The 23,532-nt window shown below is 34.6% G+C and overlaps 1 protein-coding gene across 4 annotated transcripts in view; it reads right to left on the bottom strand.

Annotated features, from left to right (window-relative positions):
• The window catches only part of LOC110109520 (small GTPase LIP1-like), a 52,508-nt gene extending 43,112 nt beyond the window's left edge, over positions 1 to 9,396 (bottom strand). For 2 of the 4 annotated variants that reach the window (XM_020840618.2, XM_028693858.1), the window contains exons 1-5: positions 9,197 to 9,394; positions 8,904 to 9,058; positions 7,108 to 7,199; positions 6,882 to 7,023; positions 6,040 to 6,344 (exon numbers count right to left, since the gene is read on the bottom strand). In XM_020840618.2, coding sequence (XP_020696277.1) covers positions 6,040 to 6,344; positions 6,882 to 7,023; positions 7,108 to 7,199; positions 8,904 to 8,994 — 630 coding nt within the window. In that variant the 5' untranslated portion in view covers positions 8,995 to 9,058; positions 9,197 to 9,394. Of the gene's footprint in view, positions 1 to 6,039; positions 6,345 to 6,881; positions 7,024 to 7,107; positions 7,200 to 8,903; positions 9,059 to 9,196 lie in introns of all 4 variants that reach the window. The other 2 variants (XR_003700353.1, XM_020840620.2) reach the window with 2 other exon arrangements.
• Positions 9,397 to 23,532: the final 14,136 nt, after the last annotated feature.

Genomic DNA, 23,532 nt, shown 5'->3' with positions numbered 1-23,532 from the left:
TAAAAAAGACATACCAATGCTCGGTATTGATTGGTTTTGCTCGGTATAAACAAGATTATTGCTCAGTATTTATTGGTTTTGCTCGGTATAAGTACAATATTCACTTATCCTTGAATTGTTTAAGGCAATTATCGATGAATATCCATTTATCTTCACTTATTAAAGATCGCCCAGGGTAATCTAATGCTTGAGGTGCAGGACGCAATTCTATTTATTTTGAGTCATCAACTTCATAAACAATCATAAAAATATCATGACCCGTGGTTGATTCAGCCATAGATGCAGAAGCAGGTTCAGGAGCAGGTTTAGGTTCAGGATCAGGTGTAGGAGCTGGAGCAAGTTCAGTTGCAGGAGCTGGTGCAGGAGCAGGAGCAAGTTCAGTTGCAGGAGCTGGTGTAGGAGCAGGTGCAAGTTCAGGTGCTAGTGCAGGAGCATGACTTGGAATTGACTCACTCATCTTCTCTTTGGATGATATTTTTTGTTTAATTTTTTTCTTCCTAACACCGGTTGTAAAAGGTGTAGATACAAGTTTCCTCTTTCTATCATTTCTCAGCTGAACTCTTCTTGCTATGCCGGTTCGTAAGGATGGATCAAATTCCTCATCCTCACTCAGGTTGGCATCCTTATACACTATTTTCTCAGATTCAGTTGTAAATGAAGTAGATTCAGCAGACATTTCATTCATGTAAGTTTTAAAATAAGAATGGAACTGATCTTGTAAGAACTTCTCTATAAAACCGTCTTTTTTTTTAATCTCCTCTTTCAAATCAAAAATATCATCTTTCAAATCAAAAACAGCTTGTTCCAAGACCACTACACGCCTTTCAAGTAAACTATTTGTAACTTCCACTGATGCTAGCTTCTTCTTCATTAAATTGTTCTTGCTAAAAAGCTTGTATATCGCTTTATTTAAGATTTTCAGGTTTGTTTCGTCTGTTATTGGACTTGAATCAGGCGGAGTACAAGTTGAATCAGGAGCTGTTAGGCTTGCCACCCTGATTGGACTAGCTGAAGTAGGTGGAGATGAATCATGTTTAGGTGGGCTTGCCATCCTGAATGGACTTGGCACCCTTATTGGACTAGCTAGAGTCGGTGGAAATGAATGATGTCCAGTTGGGCTTGGCACCCTAATTGGCCTTGCCACCCGTATTGGACTGGCTGGAGTAGGTGGAGATAGACTGGGCAACTTAGATAAAATCTTTGAAGGACTGTGAAATAAAGCCTTCTCATCATCTGTTATTCCTCGAAAATGACTGAGAATCTGTATAAAATAAAATATTTCATCTAATTTAAACATTTAAACATATAATTTAATCAGACATTTAAATGAAAACACGTAGTGATGCTACCTCATGATCCTCAAAAAAAAAAAACAAGGTTTAATTCATTAACCAGGAAACCCCTAATTGATTCTGGCCAGTTGTATGTATTGAACCTATCAACATTTTTTACAACTTCCAGGATAGATGATGGTATACGGAAGTTCGCCATTAGATAAAAAATGTTGGATAATAGATAAATGACGAATTCTTTCACTAGATCATCCATTGGAGTTGAATTATCCATCCTCTCAATGTAATAGCGAATATCATTAGATGTTTTGCCACTGGATCTAGTACTGTCAACGTCAAATATAATACCTCTATTCGGCATGCCTATGACTAAGGCAACCTCATCAGATGTGAAATCTAGCCTATGTCCAATAATAATAAAACTTTCAGTCTTTAAATCCCACTTCGATAACAGCATATACATAAGTGGAACATTTTGGGGCATAAGAGGAACCATCAGGAACTGACTAATTTGCATCTTTCGCAGTCTTTCAACAAAAGGATCTCCAAATCTCCGAACAAGTTGATTACAAACTTCTCTAAAAGTCGAAGTTTGACATCTGAAATGAATCTTTGGAGTATATCCCTGCATAACGGATATCAAGTATTAAAGACAATCGGTTCAGAGTATTAAATAATACATACAAAAGACAATCGGTACCAATCATAAAAGAGGTAATACCGAGGAGTACCGAGTATATAACATGATTTGGACTATTAAAGCAAGCTTATACCTAGTTATTATTCATAATACCGAGGAGTACCGAGCAGTACCGAGCTGTACCGATCAACATACCTAAGCTTATACGAACTAATGGTTATAAATACCGAACAGTTCCTAGCAATATAACTGAGCTAATACCGACCATTAATCACCAATATCGAGCAATACCGAGTATTTATAACTACCAAAATCGCTCGATACCGAGTAGTACCGAGTGTTTGAAATGCTTTCACTCGGTACTGAATCAATAATATATTTTATAACCAACAAAAATATTTTTATGTTTTTATCTAAGCTTATACTGACCATTAATCGCAAATACGGAGCAGTACCGAGTGTTTATAACTACCAAAATCACTTGGTACCGAGCAATAGTAATCTGTACCGAGTAATACCGACCTCGAATCTAAGATTGTTTTTTCACGAAAGCTTAAAATTTCAGCAGCTATAGAAGGACTTTATCCATAAACCCTAACCCTAAACATTTAAAAAGAGAAAATTTATTTGTTTTATCAAAAAAGGAACTAACCTGAGGCATTGTTTCTCTGAAGTTTATGAAACGCAAATGCGGGGAGCTTGGAACTTGGAAGAAGATGAACAGTTGCCGGAAACAAAGCTTCTTATATGCAAGCAAATGATGACTGAAGTGAAAGACGTTGTTCTTTATTTGAAAAATATACATAAATTTCGGGTCCGCTGGTCGGGCCGTCAAATTCAAAAATCGCACATGCCATAAATCCAATATTCGCCGGGTTGGGTCCGCGGAAATGAGGCTGCTACGTGGCGCTTGATTAGGCTATACCGAACGTAGAACAGCGTCAGGTAACCTGACCCAATAAAAATTTCGATCTTAGGGGTCCTACAATTGATATTCCGGATGATTTGTTGCCTATCGTGGAAACCTAATTAGAGGAAGTGGATAGTGCGACAAGCTCGTACAGCACTAAAGGGAGAAGTGAACTAATCATATTGTACGATTTTCAGATCGTATTATATGAACAGAGATAACTAAATTGAAAATTATGATTTTTTCTTGGAGTCTGGAATTTAAAGATCTCTTATTTCATTTTGAAGAGTCTTTTAGCAGTTATTGGGTTGTGCCTTCTCTGAGAAAGCGTTGAAGAGAGAGCCTTGAGCTTGTGAGAAAAATGATGAAATTTTTAAGAGAGGGAGAAGATCCTTATGGGTTTAAGAGAGTGTGAGAGGGAGTTTCACACAGTTGCTTTGGCAAACTTGCAACTAAGTTCCTCCTTGTGTAAAGGGTCGTCTTGACGGAAGCTTTTGGAAGAGGGGTCAAAAGGTTCGACTACTCCGCCGCATCGGGTTGATAGAAGGAATTCGACTACTCCGCTGCACCGAGTTAATGAAAGGGATTTGGCTACTCCGTTGCACCATTGGTGAAAATGATTCGGCTACTCCACTACACCGGGTTGGTGGAAAAGATTTTGTAAGGGCTTCTCCACCTTGCTATAAGAGCAAAAGGAGGGACACAAAAGATTTAGTGCAATACCCGAAGAAAAGCCCGGGTTGTCAGCGTAGGTCAATATTGATTGAACCACTATAAATTTCCGGTGTGTTCGTTCTTATTTTTACTGCACTTAAATTTTTGCAATTTTACTTTCTTAAAATTTTACTTTTGTACAAATCTAAGTTGAGAATGTTGAGAACCGTTTGGATTTAATTTTTGTTAGAAAAGGAAAATAAAAATCTGAAAACTAAAAAGAAAAAAAAATTCTTTTTTATTTTTTATAAAATCAAAACAAAAAAATAGCATTTGATTTTTCATTTCAGTAACTTCCGCATTACAATCTCTATTTTTAAACTTAAGTTTTGAATTTGCTATTAAGTTTTTAAAAAATGAATTTTGAAAATAAAATTTGTAAAACACCAATTCACACTCCCCCCCGCCCTCTTGGTGTACTTTTGTAGTTCTAGTGGTCAAACAACCACAAATCGGACTTTCACCATTATGGCTTGAAGAGGGCGTATAGGGTGATCTAACTAGAGCTTGGGCCACCCCTAAGTTCACTAAGAAGAGAAAGCATAACAAACAAAATAGAGCATCCCATTGTGGGGATTTAGCTCTCTCCACACTTGTGATACAGTGTCTCATCCTGAGCATAGACGACGACTGATAAATGGTTCCTATTATTTCATATATATGTTTATTGTTTTAACTATGTTCTCTTACAGAAATAGGTACTCAGTCGAAATGCAGGCAAAGTTGTGATCATACCTAAGCCTAAATTGAAATAAGACGGATGAGCAGCCTAAGCCTGAGTAAAGAGACCAAAGAGACTAAAGATGATTAGAACAGATTTTTACAAGTATCAAAAAATGTTATTAGCTTTCGTTTACGTTGTTAATGATGTTTCGAAAACTTATTCTAAATGTGTGTAAGGATGACATTATTGTGAGATTTATGTTGTTGAATTGAAGAGCTTTTATTTACAACGATTACATTTTACAGTTTGTCAGATTTATGTTTTGAACGGTTTGGATTATGTTATTATTAGCATTGTCGTATCATAGTTAAACATTTCTTGTAATATATATATAAACTGTTGTAGCCTAAATTGCGTAAATTGTTATAATGAAACAATGAAAGGCTGCAATTTTTTATTAGTATGCTATAGTTTTCCAACAAATTTCCACCGGAATTTCCACCAGAAACTCTCGATACAGCATCGACGAATAGAACAATCAAAGAGGCGGGACGAAAATTCCAGTGGAATTTCTACTAGTAATTTCCAACGGATGTTTCACCGGAAATTCTGCAAGAAATTTTCGACGGCGATTTGATCCTTTCCGTCACTTTTGTTGACACCTTTTTGCGAACCGATATCTGTTGGAAATTTTACCGACAGAAAAAACCTCAAATTTTCTTTTCCTATACACTATTTTACTGACGAGTTATTTTCCGTTGAAAATTCGCCGGAAAAAACATTCATGTAGCTAACCCCATGTTGTTGATGTGGCTGTTGTTGTTGGAAATCCACCGGAAAATAGAATTTTCATCATGAATACATTGATTTACAGCAAAAAATTCTGCTGGAAATGAGTGATTTTCCATTAGTGACTGACATATATAGACTAACCAAAAGCATCATGGCTACTCAACCAAGCGGCTATGTCTATGAATGTCAAAAAACTTATGTTTAGAAAACGCCAGTTAAGTTTGCATACACAATGAAACTAACATATTGTGTTTATATAATATTTTGCTCCATATATTTGGTTTGACTGCAGCAAAATCTTTTTTTTTCCCGCAAGGATGCAAAAAATTAAGCATTTTCTCTAAATACAAATACGAATAATAGAAGAGAGATCTATCATCATGTAGTGTAAGATACAAAATTGAAAATTCATACGGATGAGAAATATGATTGAATGCTACTACCAGATTTCTCTTACATGTCTGAGATTCTCCAAGTTTCCATAATAGTGAATATGGTTCAAAATCCTTCTAACACATCAGATTTTTTTTCTCAAGCACTTGATTTTCACTTTTCATAATAGTTTAACTGATCCGAAAGTGAAGTTTGGCAACTCTCTTGAAACCATGTTTTTCTTTTCAAACTCCATAATCAACCATACCTTGCATCAACAGGAATTACTTCCTCCTAATAGTTCCCGCGATGTTCAACCTCTAAATGTCCATCAAAAAGCCACTAAATTTATTAAAGCCACTGATAAAGCTTCACTCATTCAATAAAACCCAGTTGTTTTCTACCATTGCATTGAATTTCTTTACGTAGGGATGGTGGCAATAAGTGAAGAATGGAAGAAATAAAATAGATGGAAAAAAAAAACCCTGAAGTGGAAAAGTGTTATCTACTTCTGAAATAAAACATTCTAAGCTCAATGCATTAATTACAGGAAAAGGCATAGTAAAACTAGTGTCATATTATGTAATAATTAACATAAGCTTAAAGAATGTGTCTGTGATGGATTAGGTCTTAAAATGGAAGATCATTTTGTTACCGATCGAAACCCTGAACTTCCTGGGAAACTCTCTGTCAAAGGAAGCTCATCACTGGAAGGAAGCAGGCCCTGCTTCTCAACCCATTGGCGAGCAACATCAACAAGATTGCCACTGCTTACTCTTCCCCCATCATTAGCAGCAAGGTCAGTTTTGTTCCCAATAACAAGGTAAGGAACAGGAAGACCTCCAGGCCCACCAGATCCTAGTGGAGCTGAAAATGTCCCAGTTGCTGCAATTTCCGCAGCCCACTTGTGCAAACTTGATTTTGTCCTCCTTTGAGAGAGATCATGGACAAATATAACACCTTCGTGCAATGTTAAATAGAAGAATTAGAATCTATCCAAAAAGAAGAGGAAATAAGTGTATGAATAGATATGGAAAGCAGTGTGTGTCTCTCCACTAAATTGCTATATATTATGAAATATATATAGATAGATAGGCATTAAATTGGTGTACGTGAACATACATGACAGTTCTTAGAAAAGCTTTTTATGCTGCAGGATATTCCCTCCCTTGGCTTCTTTATTTTAAGTAATCAATTTCTTAAGAACCAAATATAGGTTAATATCTCTATGGCAAGCTAAGAGTATAATAAAAAACAAAATATTCTGCATTTAAACGAACAGATAGCAAGAAGGATACAAAGTAACTTAAAATGATAAGTATAAGAATAGCAACGCAGATGATAATAGCTAGGCAAGTACAGCCATAAATTATAACTGAAATGACAGCAATGACGATATGACAACCACATAATGCTGAGACAGCATCGATGCATATACCTACAAACACTGATTAAATATCAGACAGAAATATCAAGAGAAGTGAAATCCTTACTTACCATTGATCTGCTTATAGAAAAGGGAGCGGCAATCCTTGTACCTGTCATGTCCTGAGATATCCCATAGCTCAACAAAGAAGTCCCTTTCTGCATCACCTTTTATGATACTAGAAGAGCTTCCACTACTTCCATGAGTAATATGCTGGAAAACCAATTGGAAATACATACGGTGCATCAAAGGAAATATAAGTAGTGTTTGTATCAAAATAAAGTCAAGAAACCTTACCCTGACCTCAACTGTACACCCAACAGTTTGAGAAGGACGAGAAGTTGCACAACCTTTTACAATTAGATGGACCAATGATGTTTTCCCAACACCTTCGAACAATTGATTAAAGTTGTTATGATCAAGGAATCAATTTAGGTTCACAGTGGTTAACAAAATCATGGGCATATGCTATCAGGAAGAAATTTACATTGCATACAGCACTAAAGCTAGGAACAACTACATTCCAGATTAAAACCTAGCTACATGTTAATTGTATTGTAGATTGACCAATATAAGGCATTCATGTCGAACCCACTCAGCTTTATGTTATCATAATATTCATTATGAACAGGTACAAGCTCGCCCAATTCATTTACATAATGGGCCGGATAGCCCAATTACATTGATGCCCCAATCCGGAAATTGGTATATACAAGACATAGCGCTTTAGGCTTCCCAAGTATATCATATTCGTTACACATAAAGTTACACATAAAATTCTTAATATGTTTCATTTTACAACAAAACATTATTATAATGAAAGGATCCTCATTGCTTGGATATTCTCGTCCCATACCTATGATTGTTATACAACCAAATTTGTTAATGCCATTTGTAATTAGGACTATTTTGTTACCTTGTTCAAGCTAGTACGTTTATAATGACATTTCATCACGAGATCAACTAAAATTAATAGACTAGAATAATGAAAATTGAGTTCATATGCCATATATCATCATATTGGCTGGTCCTTTCTCATGCTCAATTAATTCTATCATTTTGGTGAAAACCAATCAATCCTCTCTCGATTTGGTTCTCTTATGTCTCCGTAAGATACATAAATTCTTCTATTTTATGCCATAATGTTCATAATGCGTCGAGCTCCACATCCAGGAAAAACTTCATCACCTCCTCACCCACCAAAGAATTCATCGGCAGCTTACCCTGATCTACTCCAAGCAATCTAATGTTAGGCTTCCAATGACTCTAACTTCCACATATTCTTGCTTAACTAACACATTCTAACATTAATTGAAATGATCACCATATCATAAGTCAACCAAACAAAAGATTTAAAATCATTTGTAAAATCCATGATCAGTAACTTATTTAGAGCATCTCCAATGGAACGGCAAACAACTGTTTGTCGTTCTTTCGTCGCTCCAACCAAGCGGCAATTCTGACGTCATTTCATCGCGGATAAACAGTGCGACGCCAATATTGGCATTGCACTGTTCATCTCCGCCATTTTTTGGTTTCTACCGAACTTGCCGAAGAAACGCGCAAACGACTGTTACGGGGTAAAATGACGTTCCATTGGAGATGAATCACGGCATTTTTTTTAGTTTCATGGCATTTTGGAGTGAAAAATGAGATTTTCGGTTGGAGATGCCCTTAATTCTGGTAACTGCTACATAAAAAAAATGTCAAGAAGTTTGTATCTTCAGGGCTTCTGCCAATTTCCAGCACCATTTCATAAATAAATCTAATTGAGCTTCGCAATCTAATCTTCGAGCGCTGCAACGTCTACCGACCCTAAGCCTTTTACATTGACTCCTATCTTAATAATTATTCACAAATACAATGAAAAAATATCCAAAAAGGCCAAAGACTAATCCTCTTTGAAATCATTCCGTCACGAAATAACTATGCAATTAAAGAAAATAATAAAAGAGCTTATCATCAATAGTGCGCTTGGTTTAGGTAATATTGCTTAATTTATGTGCGGCCTGAAAATGCATTCATGAGAAAAGAAGACAATCACGGCCAAAATAGATAAACAGGGAGCCATAGGAGTGAAGTATTAGAAGTACCTGAATCACCGGCGACAAGAACACGGACCTGGCCACAGGGAGGACCACCGTTTTGTTCTCTATTATCTCTCACCCTTTCTTCCCAAATCATGATTTCTTCAAAGCCTCCGTCCACAGAATTGGCATTTAGGGCGAGAGAAACCAAGACACTCAGCCTGAAGCAGATCAAGATCCGTCAAACACAAACGATCAAACTACGCAATAATAGATTAAACAAGATATCTCCTCTATCCCTACGTTTAGATTCATTCAATTCAAACCATAGGAAAAGAACTCCCAAGGGCGCCACTCACCTGCTCAATTGAAGCGAGCCCGTGCTGCAGTTATATCTTGAATTGAATAAGATAAGCAATCTACAGAAAATGCAATACCCGAAAAAATAGCAAAGCAGAATTCCAATCGCAGGTACAAGGTCACGCAGAGAGCTCAACTAGTGATGGGTATATAGCTGGGAGCGATGACATAAGAGAATGGCCGCAAAGCAAATGCTTCTGTATTTTGTAAACTGCCGCACTTAAAATTCTATTATTATTTTTTTTTAATAAAAGATGCATATTGCATTAATACTAACAAAAAAGAAATAATTACAAGCTACTAAAGAAAGATAAATCTATCACAGTCCTTTCAATCATGTCAACAAAGTTTGATGGAAGTTCCGTGTCTAAAAAAGTGTCCCAATAAAAATCGCCTAACAATGCAAGATGAGAGCAATAATCTGCCACCTTATTACAATCTCTAGGAACAAAATTAAAAAAAAAATGTTGTTAAAAACTTCAAGAAATTAGAGGTCCACCCTTTGAGCTTTATTGTTCTTCTATGTGTTCATCCTTATCTTGTTTTGAAGCTTATTCATGATAATTATATTGTCTCCTATAATTATTCCTTTATTTGCAATCATCCACTGTTGAAAAAAAAATTCCAAAATTAACTATCTCCTTTAGCTCCATAAAAGCAACATCCCAGTGACTAAGTTTTTTGCCGTAAACACACATCATTCTTCCTTTATGATCCCTTAGAACTCCTGCAATTCCTGCCGCATTAGATTGTAAGACCACCGCATCTACATTCAATTTAATCCAACCCACAGGTGGGGGACACTAAGCTTTAGACAGCATAGATTGTTGATTGGTGTCCCAGTTCTTCTCGATTGGAACTGAATGTAAACAACAAGAATTAGATAAAATTTCTGCCTCTATGTATGTTGAAGATGGAACAGGTTTGTCGTGCTTTGCCAAATTGCAAAATTTCCAATTATGATAAACAGCCGCAACATATATTTTAGCAAGACCACATTTCATTCTTCTTGTTTTCTTTAATTCCTCTACACAATGTGTCATATTTTGGAATATCAGAATATTAATTCCCCATTGTCTTAATATCTGTAATACTTCTAGTAATTTAGAAAAACCTGTTGCAATATGCTCTGTTTCTTCAAGAACTTGGCAACCTCTAGGACAATCACTTATGCAATGTAATTTCCAATGGATTAACCACATATTAGTCGATAATGGATCATTCAACAATCTCCACCAAAACAAGAACTCCCTTTGAGTGACTTGAAGTTTTTTCAACCATTTCATATCTCTCATATTTCCTCCTTGTTCTTGACAATTGGTTTCATTAGACAAATAAGTGATTGATCTACATGTATCTGTGTTGATTAATTCAAACTTATCTTTCGTAGTTTCAGTTCCAATAGTTATTTGTAGAATCAAATCTCCCAATTCTTCAGAGATATATACTTTCAATATCTCCTTGTCCCAAGTTCCATCTTCATTTATTAGGAAAGAAACTTTTTTACCATGAAGTTCATTTGCATTACATGTAGTCAGCCATCTATGCAGTCTTCTGTCAGGTATCCATACATCTTTTAAGATGTCGATCTTATTTCTTGACTGCAATTTTCCATATTGTTATAGGTTTTAAATAGGTTTCTCGTTCCTTAATTATTCGCCAAGAAGGAGATGAATTTCTTTTTATCCCTTCTTCCCAAATGCCATCGACATACTTCAATTTCAATACTCTGTTTAAGAGTGAATTCTGATTTTGTAGGAAGTTCCATGCTAGTCTAGCTCTCAGCGGACCTTATCGTTTCGCTGGTCCTTGAATGCTAAACCTACCTGAATTAGTAAACAAGCACAATGTAGGCCATGTTATATAATGCAGTCCCTATTTCTCGTTCTCCTTGTGCCACAAAAAGCTTCTGCATATTCTGTCAATTGTCATCAAAATGCTTTTTGGTATTAGAGAGTGTACCAATAGGTATGAGAGGATGGAAGAAAATGTTGTTTTTATTAACAACATTCTTCCTACCATAGAAATCAAACGAGCTCCCCAAGAATTCAATATTTCCATTGCATTCTCTATAATATAGTTGAAATCGTTAGCTTTCATTCTCCTTAAAGCCAGATATATTATCCTCTCTAGAAATCCCAAAATCCTCATAATTTGATTTAATATTTCCTAGCACATGCTATCGTATGCTTATTCCACGTCAAGTTTTAAGAGCATATATCCTAGTTTGGCTACAGAAAATCTCATCTTGTTCACAATCTCTTGGGCAAGTAGACAGTTATCAGATATACTTCTTCACGATACAAATGCACCTTGATATACAGAAATAACATTGGGGAGACACATCTTTAATTTGCTTAGAATCATACATGCTGCCATTTTATAAATGGTTTGGCATAAACATATTAGTCTAAATTTAGAACATTCAAAAGCATTAGGGACTTTAGGAATGAGTATCGCCAACGTATCTTTCAAATAATTTGGCATTTCTCCCCAAATGAAGTACTCCTTTATTGTATTCCAAGCATCTTCCTTCACAATGCTCCAATATGATTTAAAAAAGCAAGCATTTGCCCCGTTATGCCAGGCAACTTGTTGTTACTCATTTTCATAACGGTAGTGTATAGATCTTCTTTTGTGAAATCTAAAGTAAGAACTTCTTTCATCTACTCATTTAGACAATCTTCAATGCTAAGAGAAGGCCAATCAAACATTACACATTTGCGTTTACTTCATTTTTTTGAGAAGCAATTCTCAAATATAGAGTGGATAACTTCCAGATCAGTTTCCACTGAGTCATTTGCACCTACAATTTGATTGATTGAGTTGCTATTTCTTCTAGCCCTTGCATATGTGTGAAAAAAATGAGTATTCTTTTCACCTTCTTCCATCCATTGTATCTTCGACCTTTTTCTCCACCACATTGCCTTTCTAGCCAAAGTAATGCTGAGTTCATGCACTTTAATTCTGAGTTTAAGCGAATTTTTTGGATTCAAATCATCCTCCTTCGCCTCCTCTTCTTGCAGATGCAAAATATCATTTTGTAGCTTTTATTTCTTTATGGTGAGTTCTCTCAATTTATTTTTGCTCCAAAAGTACAGATTTTTTAGGGGTCTATTAATCTTCCTTTAAGGACCTCTATTGCCTCTCCATGATCTTTCTTCCTCCAAGCATTAGTAAAGATCCCCCTTGCAGCCTCATATGAACACCACAAGTTCTCAAATCTAATTTCTCTAGGGTTAAGTAGCTTCGAACTAGAAAATTGAAGAAGTACAGGGAAATTATCTGATGCCACTCTAGGGATATGCTTAATGATTGTAAAAGGAATGTACGAAATAGATTTGGAGTTTAGCCAAACTCTATCAAGTCTCTCCCATATACGAGCAAGTCCATCTTTATTGTTGCAGCACGTAAATTTAGGTCCAATAGAACCAATGTCATGAAAGTCGTTATTGGTCATGAACTCCTTCATCTCTTGAGGGCCTTGGGAGAGTAAAAATCTTTTTCCTCCCTTCTTCTCATGTTTTGTCAGTAAGCAATTGAAGTCGCCCCCTATGATACATGGTTCCGTACTTGTCATATTTCTTCAATCACCATAATTTCCTTCTTTCGTACAAATCTGATTTGCCATAAATAATGGACACCTTCACTAAAGACCCTTAGGTGTTGCCATGTTCCCAATGATACATTGATTGGATGAATCTAGTACAGTAAAAGAAGAAGTTCTATGTTTCCATAATGCTAAAATACCTCTCGAAGTTCCACTAGAAGCAAAATGGTAGAACTCTCAATCATCACCCACCATTTTCTTTACTCCATCCTTATCCAACTTTTCAAGTTTCGTTTCCATAAGACCAATGAAAAAAACATCATTCTCTACTATTAAACTCCTCAAGTAGTGGGAAGCTTCTTTCTTCTTTGCTCCTCTACAATTCCAAAACATTATAGAAGACATTTAAAGTACATATGGGGAAGATACCCCAACCTTTTCAATGCCTCCTTCTCTTTTTCTAGTTCTTTGATCCCTTGATTGGCCCAAGCATCTTCACTTCTTTAGTATGTTTAACTTTGCTATTAGATGTTTTAGGAGTATTCTTACCTCCTCCAGTCATTCCATTCACATCTTTTCCTTTATTATCACCTCCTATGCCATTGTCTCCATGAGATGTTATGTCTTCTTCCTAAACTTCTATTACATTGTTCATCTTATATGATGTTGACTCTCCTTGTGCTGGTTTCGGCTCCAGAACTAATTCTTTTTCTGAACCATTCTCATTTTTGTTTTCCTCAATCTGGATCACTTCTTTCATTATAGCAGCATCTTCAGGTGCCTTTTCATTAACTATTACCACTTCTGATTCCCCCACCTTAGAAATAATTTGAGTTACTTCTTCAGTGTCTGCAATCATCTCCCTGTCACCTGACGCATTATCGTTTCAATTTTCTACCTCTTTGAAAACTACTTTTTAAAAAAGTTCTTTTCCTTTGCTGATATGTATTTTCATTCCTCCTTGCTATTTTGAAAAATCTCTTCTTATAATGGACATGAATCCATGGTCTATAAGAGTTTGTGTCTTCATTATTCTCCACTCCTCCTAAAATAGAATTTGCTTATTTTCCTAGGTCTGTTGCACTAGTCCAATTATCAACTTTGCCTTCTTTGTATTCCTGGCTAACTGGAGGATTTGATATTGTTTTTCCTTCCCTTCCACCTTTACAATTTGGCTGTGTATGACCTATTTTTCCACAATTGAAGTAGAACAAAGAGATCTTCTCATATTCAATATTTTGAAAGAACTTTCCCAGAGAACCTTCAATCCAAACTCCTAGCATCGTTTAAGCATCAAGATTTATTCTAACACAGACTTTAGAAAATTCCCTCTTGCCCTAGTTAAACATATTTCCAGACATTTTATCAAAATCATTCAGTAGTCCCATAGGAACTAATAAATGAGTAGACAAAAAGATAGGAAGGGACAAAAAATCTGTTTTGATAAGAATAAATCTGTCGGCTAAAGAAATAAATTTGTTTCCCCACATATTCATTTTTTTCGATGACGTCTCCATCATATTTTGAAAAACTGAAATGGCAAGCCTTCTCAAAGAAATCTTTACACCAATATAACTCATTTCATTTACACACTTAAATCCCAAAAATTGAGAACACATTTTTTTCTTCCTCTTCTTAACTGACTTGCTAAATAAAATAATGGATTTATCCATATTTAACTTTTACTTCGGCAATTTGCAATAATCATTAATAATTTTCTTCACCATCTATAAAGTTCTATTATTAGCTTCAAAGAATAGTAGAATGTTATCTGCATATAGCAAATGAGAAATCCTTTGTGCATTTGGAGCAAATTTGATCCCAATATCCCCCACCTCTTTAGAAGAATGCATTGATAGTATTTGTGAGAACAATATAAATAAATAAGGAGACAATGGATAGCCTTATTTAAATTTTCTACACACTTCAATCCAATTAGAATTAATACCATTAACCATGATTGATAACCTAGGATCCACAACACACTCCATTATAAGATTAGAACATCTTGTTGGAAATTTGAAATACTCCAAGACTTGACTTAAGGTAGACCAACCCATACTATAATACGCTTGCTCCATATCAATTCTTACAGCTAAGAAACTTTTTTAGATTTAGAAAATATGACTTTATGAAAAACTTCCCTAGCAAGTAAAATATGATTTGCGAAAGAACGAACTTTAAAAAATTCAGCTTGGTCTTCAATGATAATTATTAGAAAAATAAATGCCATTTTATTCAACAACATTTTAGTAGTAATCTTGTGTATATTCTTACAAAGACCAATAGGCCTATAATTAGAAGGGAACAAAGGATTTTGTACATTAGGAATAAGGATAATTAGAGTGTCCATCCAATCATTACACTTTTTTCCAGAAGAAAAAAAAAAATTAATAGCCTTCTAGACATTTTCTTCAATAATGCTCCAATAATCTTTAATAGTGGAATAAGGGATACCATGAACTCCAAGTGATTTGAATTTTCCCAAATTCTCAACCACTTGGACAAGTTCCTCCTTCAAAAAATATGTTTCCTATAATAATCTATTAAACTCATTAAGCACATTTAAGGGAGACGACCATCCATAAAGGATACAGTTCATATTTCTCCATTTATCCATGAAGAAATTAAATAAAGACCCTTAAATATCATTTTGATTTTCAATAAATGTACCATTACAATCTTTAATATGATTGATCTGATTTCCATTTCTCCTAGCTCTTTAATATTATTGATCTGATTGATCTTTAACTTGGAATTAGTATTTCCCACTTCCATCCATTTAACTTTAGCCCCTTGTCTCCACCAAGTGTTCAACCAAGCTAAAGTAGAATTCAACTTGTTCACCTTCGATCTAAGTTAAAACAATATATGTTTAAATAGACCATTACAAGAAGATTCCTCCATTTGTAATTTTAAAATTTCATTGTTAAGACATTCCTTCACCTTCATAAGATCCTTGAGTTTTGATTTACTCCAGAAATAAATAGTTTTCAAAGATCTTATAAATTTTAAGTTGAGAATTTGAGCATCATCACCCACTGCATTTTTTCCAAGATTTCAAAACAAGTGCATAAGAAGCCTGAAAAGAAGCCCATACATCTTCAAATCTATTGACCATTTTTGGTGGAATTTAGAATGCATAATATCCAACATAATTGAACCGTGATCTAAAGAAACTCTAGGCAAATTATCTATTTATAGACTCTTTTGGAGTTTGATAGGTTCACGATTTATACTATTCATTACATTAAAACTTCTAACATTTTCAATATTATGCTGGATGTGATCAATGGATTATCCACTTGAATATCCATGAGTTTCTTACCCTTATCTGGTGGTAAAATTAACCTAGATTTTTTCTCTAAGACTTTCTAGTGTTTTAGCTTTTTAATTTAAGGAGAGGATTGATCTTTTAAGGACAACTATGAAGCTTCTTATTGAATATTTTAGGCTATACTTATGATATTTTTTAACATTTAAATCATTAAACACTAATGTAAGAAAGCTACCAACCTATGAATATTCTTAAGGAGGATTTCCATCACATGCGCCCTATAACTCAGGTTCACACTTCATGCTAAGATTCCTCCAATGAAGGATAAAATATACTTAAGATTCTCCTATTTTCTACTTTTTAACTGTAAGATGCTTGATTGCAACATGATGTCAAGCTCCAACAAACCTTTTTTATGAACAAGTTTCTTAACTCTAAGAAGTTATAGACTAACCAAATTGGCAACTTTACATACCAATTAAAAGAAACCCTAACAAGATACAAATGAATTTCCAAAATAATAACGTATTATTAACACCAGCATTGCAACAACTAGTCCTAAAATATGCTAATTTGCTACTTCTAATTACTAGCACCATTAAATTTTCTAATTGCATATGGAATGCCTTATTCCTTTAGATAGAGTTTACCCTTTAGAAAAATGAAGTACTTTAGGATTATGCCATCACTTCTATAACTATTGTCCTACCATTTGTCTGATATCTACTAGTGGCATAGAATCCCTTTCTTATTATAGCCTTTTATCTTTTTTATCTTTTATAATATATTTCCTTTTATTTAATACATGAACAAACTAAGGTTGAGGTGACTCTTAAAGTTTGTTAGGGATGTTAGGCCCTTATGAACTAGCACAAAGCTAATTAAGAGAGAGGTGAGTTGGTATTTTAAAATATCTTTAAATCAAAACTTAAACCAAACTGAAATTCACCACAAAGAAAACACAATGCGGAAATTAAATGTGGAAATAATAAAGGAAAGAACACACTAGATTTATAGTGGTTCGGTCAAACCTTGATCTATGTCCACTCCTTGGAGGCACCCTCTGAGTATTGCACTAAACTCAGTGTCTCTCCTTTAGCCCCTACAACTAGGCGGAGAAGCCCTTATAAAATCACTTCCACCTTCCCCGGTGCGACGGAGTTGCCCGGTCCTTTGATACCAAAGAGATCTTCTTCTTCCGTGAACATCCCTCAAGACAAGCCTTGAATCCGATGATACTAAGGTGCAAGCTCGCCGAAGCAATCGCGTGGAATCCCCCTCCACACTCCCTTGAAACCCCCTCCAAGGATCTTCTCCCTCTCTCAAACTCCATCCTTTCCTCTCTCCCTTTCAAGCTCTCTCTTCAAGTTCCCTCCAAAAGAACGAAGCTACAATGGCTAACAAAGATACTTACCAAGTGTCTTGTCAAAGCTTAAATAGAATATCTCAAAATGAGCTCATTAATGTAATTTATCGACTTTATCATCCAGGCTGATATAAATATCGGCCTAGCCAATCAGCATAAATTACACTCAATCAGCCTGGTCGGTTAGGGACGATCAGAAGATTTTTGATCATATCGTCCAGGCCGATAGGATATCGTCCTGGACGATTATTTCAAATCAGAGGAAAATCATCCTGAACATTGCCCTGAATAGAAGCTGGCCGATGTTAAATCATCCCGGCCAATCCTGCAATCGACCCGGCCGATGTGACCGTGCAAATCTCCATTAATTGCTTTTCTTAATTACCAGATTTATTAAAAAAAAAAGTGCTGGATCGGCAAGCCTGATCTGATAGGCCAGGATGATCCCCGGGATGATATCTAAAAATAAGTAATTCCTAAATAGATTTCGTGGAAGATTCTTTCTGATTTGAGCCTATCGTCCTGGCCGATATAAAATTGTTCATGACGATGTGCTTAGTGACGGCTGCCTTAATAAGGATGCCCTAATTAGGGTAACTATTTTTGAACTGATCATCCAGGCTGATATAAATATCATCCTGGACGATGTTACCAAAAACAGTTAACTCTAAATTAAACAGTAAAAATTCCCAAGTGTGTGTGTGCAAGGTTACAAAATAAGCAAGCACCCATGACTCAAGAAATAAAGAATTACATTAGTGAGAATTACAAGTAAAATAGGTTTCCCAAATCTTGAGCATGTTCTAATTGTAGTCTAATCTTGTGGACCTGAAATGTCAGTAGGCAAGGCAGTCATAGAGAAATAAGAGTATTTGCTATAATCAAAATCATAATTCATGAATTCAGATTCACAATAATCTCCCCCTTTTTTATGATGGCAAACATTACTAGTTGAATTTGCAAAAATTGAAAACATTTTCTCCTAATCTCCCCCTCACTAGAATAACCATAGAATTTTTTTTTTGTTTTTATTTTAAAATAAGTACAAATACAAATACAAATATAAATACAATAGTACATTCTTCCCCTTTGACATTATCAAAAAGAGAAGGGGTACACACAATAAAAAAATGATTAAAAAGATAAAAAAATGATCCCTGATCAAGTGAAGACAAAATCAAATATTCTTAAAATGAGAAAATTACCTCTTAATTTTATTCAAAAACTTAGAAGGATTGTATTGACAACGCATAACCCCAGAAAAGGTTAGAAATTCAGAATTTGTTAATCCAAACTCAAGTTCTTTTAAAAGCTCAATAACTTTTTAATCCAATATCTAAATCAAGGAACAAATTAGAGAAAGAAATACTAATTTTTCTAAAACTCCTTCCATAAAACATATATACAAAAAGCTTAATGCACGAATTGTTGAATCGGGAATCATGATTTTCAAACTCAATTATCGAAAGTATCAAGAGTTTTCTTAAGCTTTAATATGTTCAAGAATGGTAAGCATTATGTTTTGTGGCTCATTTTATACCTCTTGTACATTGGTTTGGCGCACTGCGCATCTTTTGATTTTTGATACACTTTGTGTATCCCCTTTTTTTTGGCATCATTGCACATCTTTTATTTGTGGCATCATTAACTACTTTTTTTTAATATTCTACCTTTCTGAAATTATAAAAATAAAAGTAAATTCATCTTATTGACAAAATGAATTACTTGATTAAGAAAATTATGAGGTAGATTCAACAACTTGCAAAAGATTTCTATGTGATAAATAAAATGTAAGGAGATGAAAAAAGATTAGTTTCAATATCCAATTTATAATATGATGAAAATTTTGAATCAAAATTAAAATAACCTCTTTAATAAGAGAGATAGAGAGACAAAATCATGAGTTTTCTTTCTTTGACTATTTTTAGAGAAGTCAACCATAACTTTCATAAGAATTCAAGAAAAAACAGAAGGTAGGTTTTTCATTTTTAAAAAGGTGAATGTGTGTGTTGATCAGAGAGAACTTCACAAAACTAAGTATAAAAGCTAATTTAAAATTTCAAAGCAATAACAAAAATGAAAAAAATAAAACCAAAGGAAAATAAACAAAAACACAGAAAATAACTAAAAATAAAACCCAACATAAACTAATAAACACACAAATAAGGCCTTTAAACATCATCTTGCTCAGGATCTGATGATTCAGAAGCTAGGCCTGCCTAGGAGATTTTTCGCTTTTTAGTACTTTCCATTTTTACAATTTGCTTAGCTTTGCCCTTTTCTTTTGTAGGAAGAGTTCTCAAATTAGGGCACTAATTTTTCATGTGTCCAGGCTTCCTACATCAAAAGCAAACAATGTTAGAAGAAATCTTAACATTCTTATCATTTTTACGTTTGTTCCACTTTTTTTTATGCTTATGCTTTGGTGGGCTTTTTAATTTGCTTGATAAGTCATCACTTTCAACACCAACTAAGTCACTTTTCTCCGAGTCTTCAACATTTAGCACTATCATCTCAAATGCATCCAAAATACTTTGAACCAAACTTTGCTCGCAGGCAATGAGTGAGCTAATCAAATTATCAATAGAATATTCATTCAAATTCTTTGAATCAAAAATAGCAACAAATTTAGCATCAAACTTATCAAGTAAACAACGTAGAATTTTACTAACTTTTTCAAGGTTTGAAAACTCTTTACCTAAAGCATTCAATGATGTCATAATTTGAATAAATCTAGAATACATGTCTAAGATCGTCTCATAAGGTTTCATGCAAAAAATTTATAATCATGCATTAAAATATTAAACTTTGATTGCTTGATTTCACTAGTGCCTTCAAATTTGGTGTGTAATTTATCCCAAATTTCCTTACCATTAGTGCACATGGAAACTAACATACAATCTTCAGAATTTAAAGCGCAGAAAAAATAGTTTAATGATTTTGCATTCAGTTGAGCATTGATTTTCTCTTCTCTACTCCATTAATTAAAAGGAATATTAGTTCTAATTCCATCTAAAATACGTAATGGTAAGGAATAACCAGTTAAAATCATTTGCCACATTCGAAAATGAATTGAATGGAAAAAAGTAGACATGTAAATTTTCTAAAAATCAAAAGTAATATTTTCAAATAAAGGTGATCTGGTGATTGAATAACCTTCTGCAATATTACGATTACCAAAATTAACAATGGATTGAAATTCAAAAGCTTTCAAAAACTAGATTTTATGAATCATGCTCTGATACCAGTAGAAAGTTCGTTAGGGATTTTAGGCCCTTATAAACTAGCTCAAGGCTAATTAAGAGAGAGGTGAATTGGTATTTTAAAATATCTTTAAATCAAAACTTAAACCAAACCAAAATTCACCACAAAGAAAACACAATGCGAAAATTAAATGCAGAAATAATAAAGGAAAGAAAACACTAGATTTATAGTGGTTCGGTCAAACCTTGACCTACGTCCACTCCTCGGAGGCACCCTCAGAGTATTGCACTAAACTTACTGTCTCTCCTTTAGCCCCCACATCTAGGTGGAGAAACCCTTACAAAATTAATTCTGCCTTCCCCGATGCGGTGGAGTAGCCGAGTCCTTTAACATCAAAGAGATCTTCTTCCGTGAACTTCTCTTAAGATAAGTCTTGAATCCGACTATACTAAGGTGCAAGCTCGTCGGAGCAACCACATGGAATCCCCCTCCACACTCCCTTGAAACCCCCTCCAAGGATCTTCTCCCTCTCAAACTCCACCCTTTTCTCTCCCCCTTTCAAGCTCTCTCTTGAAGTTCCCTCCAAAAGAATGAAGCTATAATGGCTACCAAAGACACTTACAAAGTGTCTTGTCATAGCTTAAATAGAAGATCTCAAAATGAGCTCATTAATGCAATTTGCCGACTCTATCGTTCAGGCCGATATAAATATCGGCATGGCCGATCAGCATAAATTACTCTCAATCAGCTCGGTCAGTTAGGGACGATCAGAAGATTTTTTCTCATATTGTCCAGGTTGATAGGATATCATCCTGGATGATTAGTTCAAATCAGAGGAAAATCATCATGAACATTGCCCTGAATAGAACATGGCTGATATCAAATCGTCCCGGCCAATCCTGCGATCGGCCCGGCCGATGTGAACGTGCAAATCACCATATAAATGCTTTCCTTAATTACCAGATTTATTTAGAAAAAAATGTGCTGGATCGGCCAGGTTTATTCTATAGGCCAGGTCGATCACCAGGATGATGTCCAAAAATAAGTAATTCTTAAATAGATATGGCGGTAGATTCTTTCTGATTTGAGCCTATCGTCCTGGCTGATACAAAATTGCCCTAGGCCGACGTGCTTAGTGACAGCTGCCTTAATAAGGATGCCCTAATTAGGGTAACTATTTTTGAACCGATCATTCAGGCTGATATAAATATCATCCCTGATGATGTTACCAAAAATAGTTAACTCTAAATCAAATAAAAAAATTTCCAAGTGTGTATGTGCAAGATTACAAAACAAGCAAGCACCCATGACTCAAGAAATAAAGAATTACATTAGTGAGAATTACAAGTAAAATAGTTTTCCCAAATCTTGAGCCAGTTCCAATTGCAGTCTGATCTTGTGAACCTAAAATGTTAGTAGGCAAGGCAGTCGTAGAGAAACAAGAGTGTTTGCTATCATCAAAATCATAATTCTTGAATTCAGATTCCCAACAGACTCAACCTTTGCTTGTAGTGGTGGATATTATTGATTTTGTAAAGTTGTCATAGCGACTATCATCTCTTCAATCTTTTTCTCCATCCTCATCATTTATTCATACTTTTCATTTAATTAGCCTATGAGACACTAGGTTATGTTTGGTGGAACACTCTCCTCAACCTCAACATCTAATAAGTTAGCTTTCATAATCTTCTCTCTTTATAAAAACTCTGGTGTCCATCATGCAAATCTATATAGATATATCAAAATTTTCTCATTCCATTTTAAATTTGGTGGCTTTTTTTTTTCAACTATTTTATACTATTCCTTAATTAAATAGATTATAGTCTTACTCTAATCAAATTTAAGTAATCTATATATACTTAAGTTTAAATTTAGTTGACCCTATGTTGACTTATGGCTTGTTAAGGATAATTTTAGATATTGTTGGAGGTGTTTAATAATTAATAAACTTTAGGCCCCACTTTTTGACCTTAAGGAAGTCATTGCTCACCCTAGGGTTGGCCATGCTGATTCTTATAATTTCTTAAAACACACATAGTCTTGTACATAGAAAGCCTATGCAATCACACCTATTCCATAACATTATACCCTTTATTCTTAACTTGTATATTATAAGTATTGAGTCTAGTAATTAGGTTGTTAAGCCTAAGTTAGTGTCCCAAGGCTACCAAGAGGAGGGGTGAATTGGTAGTTTAAAAAATTAAAATTTAAGACCCCCTTTTTTTTGAAAATGAATCTCCATCCACTTACTTTATACCTTTTACACTACCTTTTTCTTTAGCTTAAGATTTAGGACTGGGAGGTTGGCTACACAATCTACTTATTCCTTGAAACCCTATATTTCATGGCAAATGTTTGAGGATCATTATGATAACATGTCTCACTTTTAGGTGGGGCATGTTCATTATTTTTGGGATCTTTATAACCCTTAGTGATTAAATTTCTAAATTAAAAAAGATTTAATAAGTTGATATAAATTATTAATAACTTAAATTGAAATAAAGCTGCGTAAATTAATTTAAATATTATTCAATAAATTCCATAACTTGAACATCACTATTTAGTTGGACTAACAACATCTAGCTTAACACACACTAGATGATGTGATAGGTAGATTCCCAAGTCTAAGGTGTAGTTAAAATATTTTTATGCATAGCTTGATATAAAGTGATGATTTGCCATAATGTTTTACTTATCCATTTTTCTATTATTTATATGATGTTGTAAGTACTTATTCTTAAACGATTAAAATTAAGATTTATTACATGTAGCTAGCCATGGCTAGAAGGGGCTACTAAATTTGTGAATTATGTGAAAATAACAAATAAAATAATAAGCAATGAAAAGCAGTTCCAAGTCACTCATTATTTGGCATCATCAAAATCTCAAACTCGGGGTCATGGGTTGCAACAATGATATGATCAAGCCTTGAGTAAGC

Source organism: Dendrobium catenatum, unplaced genomic scaffold (assembly GCF_001605985.2).
Source record: "Dendrobium catenatum unplaced genomic scaffold, ASM160598v2 fragScaff_scaffold_371, whole genome shotgun sequence".
In the NCBI taxonomy this organism is placed as follows: Eukaryota; Viridiplantae; Streptophyta; class Magnoliopsida; order Asparagales; family Orchidaceae; genus Dendrobium; species Dendrobium catenatum.
This window is presented reverse-complemented; position numbering and strand designations above follow the sequence as displayed.